Genomic DNA, 15,536 nt, shown 5'->3' on the forward strand with positions numbered 1-15,536 from the left:
CTCTTGGGCTCTCTTAGGGCAGGCCCTTGGGAGACCAGGAGGAGCAGGGGCCAGCCCTGCTTTTGGGAGCCCAGTCGGGGGCTGAGGGGTGAGATTGAGAGGTTGGCACACCGGATCGTGTCGGGGCATCACTGAGCAGGGGAGTCAACCTGTGTTTGGGGTTTCAGAAGATGGTGAAATCACCCTGCTGTGGACAGAATTGTGTCCCCTACCAATTCATACGTTGACGCCCGTACCCCCAGTGTGACTGTATTTGGAGATGGGCCTTTAAGGAGGTGGCTAAGGTTACATGAGGTCATAAGGGTGGGGCCCTGATCCTATAGGTCTGGTGCCTTATGAGACGAGTAAGAGACACCAGTGCTGCGGTGTCTGTCCATCTCCCAGGCCCACCAGGCGAGCACACACCAGGAGGCAGCGTCTGCAGGCCAGTCAGCGTCTTGACCTTGGGCATCCAGTCTCCAGAACGTGAAAAACCAAACGTCTGGATGTGTTGACCGGGACACCCCCGAGGGGCCGTCGGACTTGCAGACCTCCGTCTGCTCTCCGCGCGTGATCCAGCGGTTTTCTTAGATTGACAGATTGAGTCAAGGTCCGCAGAGCCAGCCCGCCTTGTTCAGTTCCCGGATCTTCAGTTTACAAGGGGCGACTAGGGGCGCTGCTCCCACCCGGACCTCAGTTTCCCCATTTGTACAGCAGGGTGGCAGCAGGGCTGGCCTGACAGAGACCCCAGCCCCACCCCCACCCCCCCGTAGGATGACGGGGGTGCGGGGTCCGGTGTCACGGAGGGCTGCCTTAGCAGGGGGTGAGCGGCGGGATCTCTGGTGCCCCGCCCCTTGGTCACTCGTGTCGCACGGGAAGAGGAGCCGGGAGCGCGAACGGGCAGCCATGGGTGGGGCGCCGGGGCTGAGGACCCAAGCGGGGGTGTGGGCGGGGGTGTGGGCGGGGCTGGCAGCCGGGGAGGGGCAGGGCCGGGAGTGGAGCATCTGCGCGGGGACGGGCTGTGGGCCGGGGTCCGGGCCCGGGGGCGAGCCGGGGGCGGGGCGAGGTCGGGGTGGGCGGGGTCGGGTCGCGCCGGGCTGTGGGCGGAGTCGGGGCCGGGGTCGGGGCCGGGGGCGTGGTGAAGGCGGGCCGGCCTCTCCCGCGCGGGGCTCGGCGCACAGCGGGCTTTCGGCGGCGGGGCGGGTGTCCGGCGGGGCTCACCCAGGGGCGCAGCACCCTGAGCTGCCCCCGAGCGCGGGCAGGAAGCCGGACCCTCGCCACCTGAGGCGACCTCACGCTCGGCGGGACCCGGCGCGGCACCTGTGGCTGCGCCCCGTGCGCCCCCCGGGCCATGGCGCACGTGGAGACGGCGGCTCCGCGCGCCCGCCTGGGCCGCCTGTGAGCCGGGGACCGGAGGAGGGGCCGGCGCGGCGCCGCGGGCGGGCACGATGCCTTTCCTTCCGGAGGCGGAGGCGGGGGCGGCGGGGCGCGCGGTGGCCCTGGCCCTGGTGCTGTTCCTCCCCGCCGTGTCAGCGGGCGCCGGCGCCCTGTTCCGCCTGCAGCCCGGCATGTGAGGAGCGGGGAGCGGGGAGCGGGAGGGCTGGCGGGCCGTCCGGAGCCCCGGGGCCCTGAGGACACGGGGCTCTTCGCCTTAACTGGGGAGGGGGAGGTTAAGAGACAAGGGGCAGGGGCTGGGGCTGGGGGCGCTTCCGTGACAGGACCACCCGGCCTCTCGCCTTCCCCTTCGTCCTCTGTCTTAACTCTGCATCGTGGGTTTGCAGGCGGGGTGGAACCTGCCTCCCGCCGCGGTGAGGGAATCTGGGTAGGGTCCGGCCAGGGAGCTTGGAGAAGGCCAAGAGGAAGCAGCCTGTGCCCACTTCCTTCCAAAGCCTGTCTCCTGGGGCCGGGGGGCTGTGCCCGACGGGGGGCTGCTTGGGCTTGGTTTATGTGTTAAACACGTGGGCTTTGGGCCTGGGAGACAGGAGATGGCATTCAGTACCAGAAGGAAGAGGGGGGCAGGAAGAGAGGGTCAGGGAGCCAGCCAAGATGAATTTAATTTTGAAAGATGGTTCCCCAGTGGGCTGTTTAGCGGTCTCTTTCAACAGCACATCGACCCTTGTGTTGGCCTCAAAGGAAAACTGGTGCGAAGTGAGCCGGTCTGGAGGAGGAGGGGTGGGGGAGAGCTTGCTGGCAGCCCCCATCCCCGCGCTCCCTCAGGGTGCTGGGCCTGGGGCCCGCAGAGCTTGGAAAGGCTGCTGAGGGGCTGCAGAGGGGCAGCGAGGGGCCCAGGCTGGGGTTGGGGCTTCCTGTGCAGGGCTCGCCCCAAGGGCCCCGTGCACCTGGCCGTACAGGAGGAAAGGACAGACTTCCAGGCAGAGCTGCGGAAGGGACCAGTCCACGCCCCCTGGGCCCTGGGTCTTGCTCTACTCCAAGAAGGCAGAGTTCCTCGTGGCCGTTTCAGAGGAGCGTGGTCTGGGGCCCCGAGTCCCGCCTCTCCGTGTGGCTTCTGCCCCGCATTGCTCTTTGCTGTGATCCCCGTGAGTTTAGTTTGTCCAAGGGCAGCTGTGGCCTCAGAAGGGATTGTCACGGGGCCACTGGGCGCTCAGCCTGCCTGCTCTTCACGCGGTTGGCTGGGGGCGTCCAGAGGCCCAGGCTCCCGGGAATCGCAGGGTGCTGGTCAGGGTGGACAGCTGCTCAGCCGGTGAGGACGTTGGGGGTGGAGGGCTCTGCTCCCAAGAGGGGCTTCTGCCCCGTTGCGCTTGTGGGGACCACTGATCGCCCTTCCCGGCCCCCGGGAGTGAGCCTGTTCCCTGAGGTCTGCCCCCTCACGCAGGCCTCTGGGAGGCCACTAGCCAGCCTGGGGAGGCCTTTCCACCAGCCGCCGGAGGATTGCAGGAGAGGTCAGCCTTCCCGCTGCTTGCTTTCTCCAAAGCCTCCTCCCTGCTCCTCCCCGCTGCTCTTCAGATCCTTCAAGGTTCCTGTGCCTCGTCGTGGGGCGCCTCCCACCTGCCCTCTGGGGGCCTGGGCCCCTATTTCTCGTCCTGGGGCGTCGTCCCTCCACTCTCTGATGCCATCCTCGTGTTGAGTTCCGTGCCGCCTGCGAGCACACCTTCCCATTCATGTCTGCAAGCACCTGCCGCCTGCCTGGACCTGTGGTGGGGCCGCAGCGGGCGCTGCTGGCTGGCTGAACAAGGCGGGGGCGGGGAGCTGCTAGCTCTAGCTGCTAGACCCCCGAGAAACCTTGTGAACGGGCCCATTCCGCAGCTTGTTCTGTGCAGAAAGGAGACGGGAGCGGGCGGACTTCTGGAGGTGCCAGAGTTGCCTCTTTGCTCCCCGCACCCCAGAGGGACAGGGCAGCGGGCCCGGAGAGCAGTGAGGGCCCCAGAAAGTCCTTTTCCTCGAAGGTCCCGTCCCCTGTGCCGCCCTTCCCTTCACGGGCAGCCCCCCTCCCTCTGGCCGGCTTAAAACCTCCATGGCGGGCCTGTGGGGAGGCAAGGGGTTCGGGGGTCCCGACAGCTGGGACGTGGGAGTGATGTGGCTGGTCCTTGGGCTCCTGCTGGCCCACGTGTCCAGATTCCAAACCAGCCAACGCTTACTTATTTACTTATTTACTTACATCTCTGAAATGAATCTCTGCTGCCGTGGAAGGGTGCTGGCCTTTCTCCCTGGGGCCTGGACTGACTGCTGACCGCGTGGGGGGCTGGTCAACGCAGGGCTGTGGGAGCAGCGTCTGGGCACAGGGGGCGCTGACCAACCTGAGTCAGGCTGCAGAGCTCGGAGGAGACATCAGCTCACAGCACTGCTTCCCCCTGGGCTGGAGTCCTCTGGGCGGCTGTGCTAGGAAAATGGCCAGTGCTTTGCCATCAGTTCATTACCTTGGCCCCTCCCATCCAGAGAGGGACAGGCCCTCCAAGCTCAAGTCCCTGCTTGCAAGTAACTCTTGGACCCACTGTCCCTGAGGGTTGGAACGGCCCCCATTCGCTGAGGCTGAGGCTGAGGTCTCCTCTGGCCATTCACAGGCCCCTGCTCACCGGTCAGGGAGTTCGAAAGCTGAACTGTACTTTCGGTGGCCTGTGGGCAGCTCCCAGCATCTGGGTCCTGCTTCCCCGTCTCTCCTGGGGCTGAGGCTGTGATGGAGGGAGGGAAAGGGCAGGGAAGGGGCACACCTATGGCCAGCTGCCTCACGCCAGGCCCTGCGTTTGCTGCTGGGCACGTGCTTGACACTGTGGTCAACTGTCCATTTGTCTGGTGGGGAGACCCGGGTGTCCAAGAGTGATCTGCCTGGGTCACGGCATCCCTGGGACCCCGGGGCTGGACCTGGGCTCCCCCAACCCCAGAGCCCCGAGTTTCTCCACGTGCTCCCTGCACCCAGACCAGGGAAACGTGTGTTCGGAGGCCATCCACGGGTGTGAAAAACGGAGCCTGTGAAAACGGACGTGGCGGAGATGCCGTGCAGCAACGCGGCCCCCTTCCTGGACCAGGGGTGTGTGCGGCCAGGCTTCCCCGGCTGCGCAAGGCCAGCTGCCCCGCTTTCCTGCCCCGCTGTTCCCCATCCTCCCCCGGGTGCCTTGTGGGCCCAGGAGCCGCCCACCCTGGAGGGACGCATCTCCTGCCCACCGTCACCTCCAGCTCCGGGCGAAGGCCACCCGCCTCCAGGGGCCCCGCTCTGCCCCGGGGGGTGGGTGGCCCGGCAGCTGGGATGAGTACCCCCTCCGCCCGAGCTGTGTCCACGTTGCGGCTGGGGAATTGCCTGCCTTCCCCACAGATGGGCAGCAGGGCCAACGTCGGGGCCAGAGGGGCCCGTCACTGCCCCACGCCAGGGTCTCTTCTGTGCCCCCGTCCCACTGGCCTCCCTGTTTCCTCCTCGGCTCTCCCTCCCCCCTCCCCCTTCCTCCCTCCTTTCTGCGACGACAAAGTCATTCCAGCGCTTGCCCCTCCCGCCTTTAACCGTCTTCAGGGATGTGGAGAGCGGGGTGCAACCAGAGGGGAGGCCTGCCATCCTGGAAGCCAGGCAGCCCTGCAGGCCTGGGGGACCAGAGTCACGCCGGTGCCTTGGGGGGGGGGCGGGGACAGGGTGGGCATCGGACGGGAGAGTGACCAGAGCACACGTACCGGAAAGGCTGCCGTGTGGCCTGGCCGTGGGCATCTCGCTGGTTAGCGGCGGCCCACGTGGCTGAGCTCGGAGGGGTCCAGGAAGGAGGGGGCCCTTCAGAGGAGAGCACCAGCCCCCACTCTGGGGTGTCCTGCCAGGCGCCAACTTCCCAAGCTCCGTCCGTGCGGGGTGGTCCTCCTCCTGCTGACCGAGTGGCCAGACCTGCTCCTCCCGCAGCCCCCCTGAGATGAGGGACCCCCGTGAGCCACGGCATGCCCTCCCCAAGGCCCCGACAAGGCATCCTGCGTGCTGAGCTGGGTCGGCGTATGTACGGGAGTGGTGGTGACATCCCAGGGGATGTGGGGCCTCGTGACCCAGAGACACAGGGACTTTCTCTGAGCCGGGGATGTGGCAGATTCCAGACACGCGTGATCTGGTGTCAGGAGCCCTTGAGGCACCTGCCGCCCCCTTTATGGATGCTGAGGCCGAGGTGCAGAGAGGGTCAGTAACCTTCCTCAGGCCGCATAGCGGGCCCCAGGCCTGGGTTGTCGGCTCCAGAGCCTGTGTTTGTAACTCCTCGGAACGTGTCGCCTCCATCCTCACAGGCCACCCACGGCTCGGGGGGCTATTTCAGGGTCCAGGCCAGGCCCTGCAGCCGGGAGGCTCAGAGGCCATCGGGCCTAAGCCCTCCCCTCCCTTCATCCTCTCCCCTCTGCCCCCGCGGGAAGAGAGCGGAGACTTGATGTCTGCGTGCCGGGCAGAGGGGTGGGCGAGAGTTTGGAGCAGACATGATGCTGTACCTGCAGCGGTTCACCTGGGCCCGATCTCGGTTTGCAAATGGCAGGTCCTCCTGGGCCTGTCTCTCCCGGAGGCACCTACGAGGTCACCTGCCCTGGCCGACAGGAGCCTTTTCTGTGCCGGCTCAGTGAACCCTCACGACAACCTGCGAGGCCAGTGCCGTGAGTCCTCACCTGCCAGGGGGCCACCCGAGGCTCAGGGAGGTCCCCCGGCTTGTGTGTCTCGTGCCTGTGCCCCAGCTGGGGGCGTCTCGGGAGCAGGGAGAGTCGGGGCTAGAGAACGCCAGGGTCAGAGTCAGCCGGACTCAGGGTCAAGTTGTCACCGTTCCCAGGACCTCCACTTCCCCTGTTTGCGGGGCAGTGGCCTCTTCGCTTTGGGGTCTTGGGAGGGTTAGAGGGACGCTCCGGGCGGCGTGGCCCACGTGCGGGGGAGGGTCAGACGCGGCGCTGTGAGGCCCTCCAGTTTCCCCTGAGCGTCCGCTCCCTCGAGGCCAGGCCTGTGCACCGGGCTGGGTGCCCTCGGGTCTGGACGGCGGGGTACCCGGGGGCGAGCGTGCCGGGGCGTTGGTGTTGGTGACAGGGTGCTGACTGCCTGTCTGTGTCGCAGGCCCAACGTGTGTGCGGAGCGGGAGCTGACCGTGGTGGGCCGTCGCCAGCCCTGCGTGCAGGCCGTCAGCCGCGTGGTGCCCGTGTGGAGGCCGGGCTGCGGGCGGCAGGACTGGTGTGTCGGCCACAAACGCAGGTGCGTGCGGGGGCCCCCGGGTCCCACGGGGGGTGGAGGCTGCTCACACACGGAGCAGCCTGGACCACGCAGGCGAGGGGGTGGCCGGGCCGTCCGGGTCGCAGGGCACAGGCGCCGCCCCCGCCCCGCCACTGAAGCCCCACATCTGAGGTCAAGGCCTCTGACACCGCCCTCGGGGGGTGGCCGCCACGGAGGCCGTTCCCAGACTGTAAGTGCCCGCTCAGCGGCCACCTGGGGCCCTTGTGGGTGGGGGAGGACCCTCTGGGGAGGGGACCTCTGAGGGGAAGCGGGGAGACTCCACGGGACAGGAGGGGACCCTGCAGGGAGAGGCACTGACCACGCAAGAGGGTGGAAAGCGCGGCGCCCGGCCTGCCGAGGTCCTGGCTGGAGGCTGCTGCTGTTATCTGACCCCAAGCCCGTGTGAAACCTTTCTTGCTCGAGATTTTATCTCACAATCAAACGGAGGAGTGCCTTTGCCTACCTCTCTTCTCTTTATAGACTCGGGTTCTGGCCTCTGCCTGGCTGCAAAGCTGGGTGGGGTGGGGAGATGAGGGGCTTCCGTCGTCGGGGAGGAGGGCTGAGTCCTCCGATGGGAGTGTGCTGTCCAGCCTCTCGGCCAGGTCTTCGGGACGTGAACCTGCTGGGCCTGCCCCCGGGAGCGGGGTGGGGGGCGGCCTTAGCTGTAAACGTTCGCTGTGTGATTTGTACACGTGCAGAACGGAGAGAGACGGGGCAGTTACCTCTCAGCGTGGTTCTCAGCTGGTGGCGGCTCGTCTCCCTGCTGGCCACCTCGGCGGTGTCTGGAGAGTTTGGGTTGTGAGAGGTGGGCTGGAAGGATGGGGCAGGCGGAGGCAAGGGTGGCCCTCCCACCGCGAAGGTCCCGCCCCGGGGTCAGGAGGGCCGAGGCTGGGCCACGCCCGACAAGGAGGAGAAATCACCACCATCGTTTCCCCAGAGACGTGCATCTTGCAGTCGGTCCTTCCCAGCTTCCAGCTTCCACACTCGCGCGCGGATGTAGGTGGATTTGCTAAACGGGAGTCAGGTCACGTCAGCTGCCACCCCGCCTCCCGCGCCCCTCCCCCCAACTTGTGGTGAAAGGGAGCTCTTTCGGAAGCACCCAGAAGCCCCGTGGTCCCTGGGCTGCAGAGTGGAGTGGGTGGCCGTGCTGCGGAGGCCCTGTGGCTGGCTGTCAGACCGTTTGTCCAGGCTGGCCTGGGCAGGGTGGGGGACAGCGTTTCCAAGGTGGCTGGTGCCTCAGCTTCCTGGTGGGGAGTCCGGGCGCTGGGGAGGCCGTGTGCAGCCCGGGGCGGGGGTGTGTGTTCCGGGTCGCGGTTTCCTGGGAAGCCTCGGGGGGGCCTCTGGGGTCCTGTCCTTGCACTGCCCAGTTCGGGCGTCAGGGACCCTCCCTCCCGAAACCCAGCAGGGCCGCCGCCGTTCCGCGGGACCGGCGCGGGCCCCTGGCTCCGTGGCGGCCACCGTCCGTCCGCCTGGCTCTGGGCTGGAGCCGGGCTCCACCTTCCTCTGCTGGGCTGTCCTCGCTCCAGGTGAGCGACGTGGCCTCCGCCTCGTGCTCCTGGCGGTCAGCGTCCTGCAGCCTTTCCCGGGGTCGGTGGCAAGCGCCTGTGGGGGTCCCGGCCTCGTTTCCCTTCCAGAGGGCCCCCGGCCTTGTTAGCGTGTTGTGTGCCCGCCGCGACGCTGTGGCCGAGCCCACCGTTCCAGCTGTGCAAGCTTTCCCAAATGCCCCGTCCAGCTGGCCCTCCAGTGGCCGTCGAGGCCGTGCGCCCCGTCGCTGGCCCGCTCCTCTCCGTCCTTCAGCAGCCCACAGAGGCTCCGGCTTCCCCGTGAAGCCCGCCCTGAGCCCCAGCCCTCCCTCCTCCTCGGCCAGACCAGCGTCCAGCCCTCCTTGGTCCGTGTCACTTCTCCTCGCCCATCAGGAGCGTGTCCGCAGGGGCCCCAGCATCCCACGTGCCCTGGGAAACACAGGGCACGCTGGTGCCGAGCCACCCTCCTGCTTCTGCCCGCACCTGCCCTCGGCCTGGGCAGCCGGGAGCGGGGAGGGGCCAGGCTGCATCTCAGCGGCGAGGGCGGGAGGCCGGCCCCTCCGCTGCCCCACACCCAGCCAGTGTGGGCGCAACAGCTGAGGGCCCTGCGGTCTGAGGCGCTGCATTTAGAGGCAGCACGCTCTGTGCCCCACGATTTGACCGTACCCCACCTTGCACCAGCTCAGGGTCACCCTCCCTCCCCGGACAGGCAGGAGGCCCCGCCTCTCTGGAGCTCCCAGGGGGCGGCCAGCAGGCGAGGGCTCACGGTGGGCCAAAGCTCGCTCTGGGGTCAGACCCTGTCTGAGCCTCTGTCCCCCGACAGCAGAGTGGGGGCATCAGGCCTGGATTGCAGCTGGGGGAGGATTATGTAACCAGCCACGGGCCAGGCCATACATGGGGCTGCTGCGTGGCAGCTGCCGTTTCTCCTGCGGCCGCGCTGACTCCCATTTCTGGTTTCTGGGCTGGCGGGCCTGCTGCGTGGTCCTGGCAGGGCCACGTCGGGGGACGCGGGGCTCTCTCCTGGCCCAGAGCAGGCGAGGCGATACCTGCCAGACTGGACGAGGACATCAGGGGGCTTGCTGCCCCTCTCCCCACAGCGGGCGTCTCCCCAGCAAACCCGCCAGTACAGGCTGCCCCAGGGTGGGGGAGCTTGGGCCACGCGCCCCCTGGGGGGCAGGAGGGAAGCGGGGTGGGGAGGGAGAGGATGCTCGGAGCACGGAGCCCACACGTGGGCTCCCACCAGGCCCCTCCCCCCGATCCCGCTGTGCTGGGGCCTGGGCTTTGCGGAGGCTGCATAAGGTGGAGGAGTGGACACCAGCCCGGTAGCCACGCCCCCCCCCCGTCCACCTGGCCCTGCAGGAACCAGCTCCTGGCCGTGGCCGGAGCCGCTGTGACTCTCCCATGTGAGGTGTCCCATATGAGCTGCAGGGGGCAAGGGCTGGCTCTCAGGCCCAGTGGGGGCTGCAGGCTGGCCCGCTGTCTCCAAGGGTCACTAACTTTAGGGGATGCTGGGGAGGGCGGCAGATGGGCCCAGCTGGCCCGTCTGCCCGGTGACGGGGAGGGGCGGCGCGTAGCCCAGGGAAAGGGGAAATATTTACGACGGAAGGGCCCAAACACCATCTGCTCTGCCAGACGCTGTCCCCCACTGTGGTCGGTCTCTCGCCAGGCAAGCGGTTTCACGTCCCGCCAGAGCGGCGCGTTGTGCAGTCCCCCGAGCTGCCCGCACGCGGTGACGCGCGCGCGTCCACACTTGCGGGAAGCGCCCTGGTTGCTGGGTGGCCTCCGGTCCCGCGGCGGCCACGGGCTTCCTGCCACGCCCGAGGGCCGGGAGGAGCAAGCTGGGGGCAGGGGTGTCCATGTCTCCAGGTGTCCATGACCTGGACACGGCAGCCCAGCCCCTCCCGCCGCCCCTGGGGCCTCCAGGGCCCTCGACCCAACTGCTGTTGGCCAAGCCCCAGGTCGCCAGTCCTCCAGATGGCAGTGGGCGCGGGGGTGCTGTGCCTGGAGGGTGGGCCCCGGGTTGTCCCCTCCCCTCCTCCCGTTCCTCCACTGTCTGTCCCTCTCCCTCCCTCCTGCCCCCAACATCCCCTTGACCAGGCTCGGCACTGTAAACTCAGGGACCTCACAGCCGTGGACCCCAGGGCCTGTGCTGAGCCCTGGGTCCGGTATGAGTTTCCTGTTGCCGCTGTAACCAGTTGTGACAAACTGGGGGCTGAAAACAACAGGGATTTACGCTCCCACAGTCTGGAGGTTAGAAGTCTGAGGTCAAGGTGTGGGCAAGGGTGGTCCCTCCTGGAGGCTTGGTGGAGGGTCTGCTCCAGGCCTCTCCCCGCTCCTGTGATGACCGGCCATCCTTGGCGCTCCTGGGCTGGTGGCGGCATCGCCCCTGTCTCTGCCGCTGTGGTCGCCTGGCCTTCTCCCTCTGTCTGTGTCCACAGTTCCCTCTTCTTATGAGGACACCGGTCATTGGATAGGGCCCACCCTAAGCCAGTACGCTGGCCTCATCTTAACTTGAGGACATCTGTCAAGACCCTATTTCCAAATAAGGCCACCTTCACAGGTTCCGCGTGGGCATGGATTTGGGGGACTCTGCTTGGGGTCGGGGCAGGCGGGGCAGTTAGCCGTCCGTCTTCCTGACCATCACCGGATGGGGGTGGAGGTTGTCTGGGCTGGGGGTGCAAGGAGGGGGAGCCAGGGTGGCTTCCCCGGGAGGTTGGCAGGGGTGTCAGGCAGATCCTTGCTTTGCTTACCCCACCCTCTGAAGAAGCAGAAGCAGAGGTTTCCAGAAGGGACCCAGGAGCCCTGGCGTTGGGGTGCAGCTGGAGGGAGGTGGGTGGGGGGCTGGGGGTCAGTTTGATGGGGCTGAGTAGGAGCGGGGCACCCTCTACCCCCCACCCTGGCTTCTGCTCCAGGTTCATGGTTGCAGGCGAGTCCGGGGCTGGGCGATGCCAGGAGAAGCAGGGCGGAGGCCGGGGCTGCACCGGCAGAGGTGGCCCTGAATGGCTGGGCTTACAGGGGCCTCGAGGCGCAGGTGGCCAGGGGCAGTCTGTGGATTTGGGGAGGGGCTGGACAGGAGGCCCTTACCCCTCTGGGTGGCGAGGCCGGTCTCCCTCTGGTGCGTGGGCGCTGCCTTCCTGCGGCCACTCCCCGTGCCAGGCCCCGGGCTGGCTGGATCAGCGGCCTACTTCCAGCTCCTGGGTGGGGCTCCGCCTCCCTCTGCTCAGCCTCTGTGAGGCCGTACCTCTCCTGTCAGAGCGGGAACCGGCCTTGGTCCCGGGCCACCTCCTCCAGGAAGCCCTCCTGCCTGCTCCCTTCCGACCTCAGGGCCGTGTGCTCACACACTCGGGTCCCCCTGCTGCTGCCCCCACCATTGCTTCGCCCCCATCGGCCTGTCTCCCTCGGGCAGCCCTTGGTGGGGGACGGGATCCCTCCTCGGGGACGCCCCAGGACAGGCCTGCTGCCTGCCTCCTTGGTGCACGGGTGGGCCGAGAGCCGGGGGCACGGCCCACCCGGCACTGGGCACCTCGGCCTGCTGGGCTCATTCCCGGAGCCGCTCCTGCTCCCAGGCTGGACACTCTGAGTCTGACCCCCAGACCCTCGCAGACTGGCTTGGCGATGAGAGCCACGTGTGGGGCGCGATGCCTGTCCTGAGGCCAGCTCGGAGGCGGGACCACCCTGGGGGTGGAGAGGGAAGGGGCGGCGTGTCGCCCTGTTGCTGGTTCCAGGACGGCTGTCCATTCCGCCCCCCCCCCACCGCTGCCCCCAGTGGCCCCTCGTTCACCTGGCGCGGCCTCGGGATGCAGACCTTCCGCCCACCTCTGTGCCTTGACCTGCTCGGCTGCGAAATGGGGACAGTGGGAGAGTCGGTCTGGGGGACTGGGTGTGGTGAGAGCCGAACACACGGGGCAGAAGTGCCTCGAGCCCGGTCCCTCGACGGTAATGCCCCCCTTCTCCTTTCTCTCCTAGAACCGTCTACTACACGGGCTACAGGCAGGTGTATGCCACGGAGGCCCAGACCGTGTTGCGGTGCTGCCCGGGGTGGAACCAGCAGCCCGGAGACCAGGGCTGCCTCTCCTGTGAGTGCCCGCCAGCCCCGCCCCGCCCTCCTCCTGCCGCAGACGCCGCAGCCTCCCGTCCAGCCTAACGGCATGCGGCCCCTGCGCGGCGTGGGAGACCTCAGGGCCGCTCTCTCGGCCGCTCTGCTCCCCAGAGGCCGCTTGCGTGACATAACGAAGGAGAAGGCCCAGTGAGTCCTCCAGCCCCGACGCCGGCCGGAGCCGCGGAAGGAGAGGCTGACGGGGGCGCCGAGCTGGAGGGTGGGGGGCCGTCTGCTGGTGCCCAAGTGCCCGGCACCGGGGAGGGGTCTGCGGGCAGCCCCGGGGCCGTGGGTTGGCGCCAGCGGGCTCAGACACCCCAGAGCTTGGCGTGGCGTCAGTGTTATGGAGCGCGAGCCCCTGGCCCGCCTGCCCCGCCTGCCCCGCCTGCCCGCGCCCCGCGCCGCGGGTCCGTCCTTCCTCCTCGCCGGCGTCCTGGGCCTCAGCCTCCTCGTCTGCTGCCTCTTTCAAAGAGGGAGGTCCTGACGGATGCGGGACGCCCCAGGGTCGGGGAGCTTGTATGCGGGGTGGGGGGGGGCCAGCCCCTGAGCATCCGCACGTGACCGCGGGCAGCCTCTGCTGCAGACACGGGGACCGGGGACCGAGAGGGGCCGGAATCGGGTTCTGATCTGAGCGGCTGCCTGTGAAGCCTCTGCTTCGTAAGAGGAACGGGCGTGGCTTGGGGTCCAGCTGTAGGGTGTTTGGGAGGGGCTCCCGGCCTGTGGGTGTGGGCACAGGTGGGCCAGCAGGGGAGGCTGACTGGGTGCGAAGAGGCAGTGTCCCTCCTCCGGAGAGGGCTGCCCACCCAGGGGTCAGGCCTCCCCTGAAACGGCGCCGCGGCATCTGGACAGGGGGAGACCGGGCTGCACTGTGACGGGCGGCGGGTCACGGTTCTGCACGGAGCGGGTTAACCACGGGTGGGCCGTTCTGTGCCTGGGGTGGGAACCGGACTTCAGGGGTCACGTCCCCGCCTGTTCTCCGGCCCCCGGGGGCCCACAGACGGGGGCCACAGACGCCCTTTGTGAGCTCCAGCGGGAAAGGGGGGAAAGTAAAGGGTGTGGCCATGTTTGTCCAGGAGAGGAAATGAGTAATTCTCCCCAGGAAGGGAGGTGGGGGAGAGGACCAGGACGGGCCACAGGAGGGACAGTGGGGGACCGGGTGGACGCCGGCCAGCGGCCCCTGGGTGGGAGTGTCCAGCTCTGACAGAGGCCTTTCTCTCTCTGTGGCTCTCATCTCTACAGCGATGACCTGTGGAGGAGAGGAGGTGGGGTCTAGACCTGCGTCCCCCCGGGTTTGTGAGGGAGAGCGTGGCCTCTCGCGCCCGGGGAGGGACGTGGGTGCACCTGCGCGTGTCTGGCCTGGGGTGGGGACCCTCTGGGCTTGGCTTCCTGGGCAGGGGGAGGGGCAGGTGCAGGTCCAGGTTCGCCTGGCAGTTTTCCCACGATTATCGTCCGCTGCGCAGCCCTGAACTGGGGTTTGGTGACCCTTGGGGTCACCTGTGTCTTGGAGTGACCATCTCAGGGTTGGGTGAGGGGAGCGGGAGGGCCGAGGGCCGTCCAGACCCCAGGAGGCCCACTGCGGGGACGGTCCAAGAGCTGGCTTTTCAGGAACGGAGGCAAGCATTGGGTCAGGTCCGTAGCGCCAGGGGTCACGACAGTCTCACCCCTAGCCTGGTGGGCCTGTCCTGCGGTTCTGCCTGTGCCCCTGGCCAGAATGGTCGAGTTGGCTCTGCCCTGGCCTGGCCGGCTGGCAGGAAGGGGGATGCGGCCACACCGCTCGGCGGGTGGGTCCTGAACCAGCCCGGGACTGGCCTTTGGGGTTTCTCAGGCGTGGGGAGGGGTCTCGGCCGGGACCCTCCCAGGGCAGCCTGGGCCTTGCGGCTGGCTGGGGGCAGGGCTGGGGTGGTGGGGAAATGGGGGGATCTCGGCTGCTCCGTCAGGCCCTGGGGGTCCAGGTTGTCACATCAGCCAGGAGACACAGGACAGGGTCCCCACGTGTATCCTGAACTTGAGGCTTTGGCTTCCTTGGTTGTTTGTTTTTAAAAATTCATTTTTAGGGCAGGATATACTTATTTACGTATCTGGCTTTTATCTGTTTTTCTTTTTTTTTGCGCTACGCGGGCCTCTCACTGCTGTGGCCTCTCCCGTTGCGGGGCACAGGCTCCGGACGCGCGGGCTCAGCGGCCATGGCTCACGGGCCCAGCCGCTCCGCGGCACGTGGGATCCTCCCGGACCGGGGCACGAACCCGCGTCCCCTGCATCGGCAGGCGGACCCCCAACCACTGCGCCACCAGGGGAGCCCTATCTGTTTTTTAAAATTATCTAGGAAGAGCCCTGTGATCTGGCCTCTTGGGGCACTCACGTGTCCCCCAAGAGTCTGGGTGGCCAGCGTGTGAGGGGAGGTGGCGGTTCACACGGGGCAGGGCAAGAGCCCAGGATCCCGCCCTCAGCCCCGGCTCGTTGGTTCATTCGTTCATTTTTTCACTCATTCATTCGTTTGGTTTTTGCTCCGCTGTCCCCGAGTGCTGGGGATTCAGGGGGACCGGGTGGGTCAGTACGTGCCCCTGGGGAGCTCAGGTCGGCCAGGAGGCCGCTGCTGCTGGCGGACGCTGAAATGACACTGATGCGTGAGGATGGGCGCTGGGGCGTGAGGGGAGCCGGCTGGAGCCCAGGAAGAGGAAGTGGGGGCAGGGGAAGGAGGAAGGAGAGGTGGGCGGCCAGGGGCCCTTCCTCAGCCGCCCCCCTTGAGGTCACTCTGCCTGTAGCCCCTCAGGGCTAGTTCCCAGCTGGGTGGAGCTGGAGCCTTCCGGAAGCCTGACTCCAAGCCCTTTGTGCATTTTGCGCCGGGGGCTCTCGCAGGGGGCACTGGGGGCAGGTGCAGGGTCACATCAAGGCACCGGTCTTGGGGTGGGGGTCTTGGGGTCCCAATAGGTGCCGGAGCCCCCAGTCCCTGGAAAGCCCTGCCTCCGGGGGTCAGGTGTGAGTCCAGGGTGGCTGCCTTTGGTCCCCTCCCGGCTGCGTGCCACAGCGTCACGCCTGCAGACGGGGTCAGGGTCCTCCGAGACCCTGAGAGCGAGCGGAGGGGATGGTGATGAGGCAGAGGGCTCCCGCCCTCCCTCTTTCTCTCTTTGTGTTTGCCCCTTTCCTCATTTCCCCACTGCCCCCCTCGCCAGCCTCTCTAGCCCCTTCCCTTGCCCCCCGGTCCAGGCTCTCTGCAGCCAGGGGACCCGGAGAGGTAGGCGGGGGGGGGGCGGTGCAGGGCCCTGGGACGCTGACCCCTGCTGGCCCCGCC

General features: G+C 67.8%; 1 protein-coding gene across 1 annotated transcript in view; it reads left to right on the forward strand.

Moving 5' to 3' along the window:
• Positions 1–1,427: 1,427 nt before the first annotated feature.
• The window catches only part of MEGF6 (multiple EGF like domains 6), a 111,034-nt gene continuing 96,925 nt past the window's right edge, over positions 1,428–15,536 (forward strand). Inside the window, exons 1-3 of the mRNA XM_055081935.1 lie at positions 1,428–1,549; positions 6,476–6,610; positions 12,118–12,227. Of these exons, the coding sequence (XP_054937910.1) occupies positions 1,428–1,549; positions 6,476–6,610; positions 12,118–12,227 (367 nt within the window). The remainder of the gene's footprint in view (positions 1,550–6,475; positions 6,611–12,117; positions 12,228–15,536) is intronic.

This window comes from Physeter macrocephalus, chromosome 3 (assembly GCF_002837175.3).
Source record: "Physeter macrocephalus isolate SW-GA chromosome 3, ASM283717v5, whole genome shotgun sequence".
Lineage (NCBI taxonomy): Eukaryota > Metazoa > Chordata > Mammalia > Artiodactyla > Physeteridae > Physeter > Physeter macrocephalus.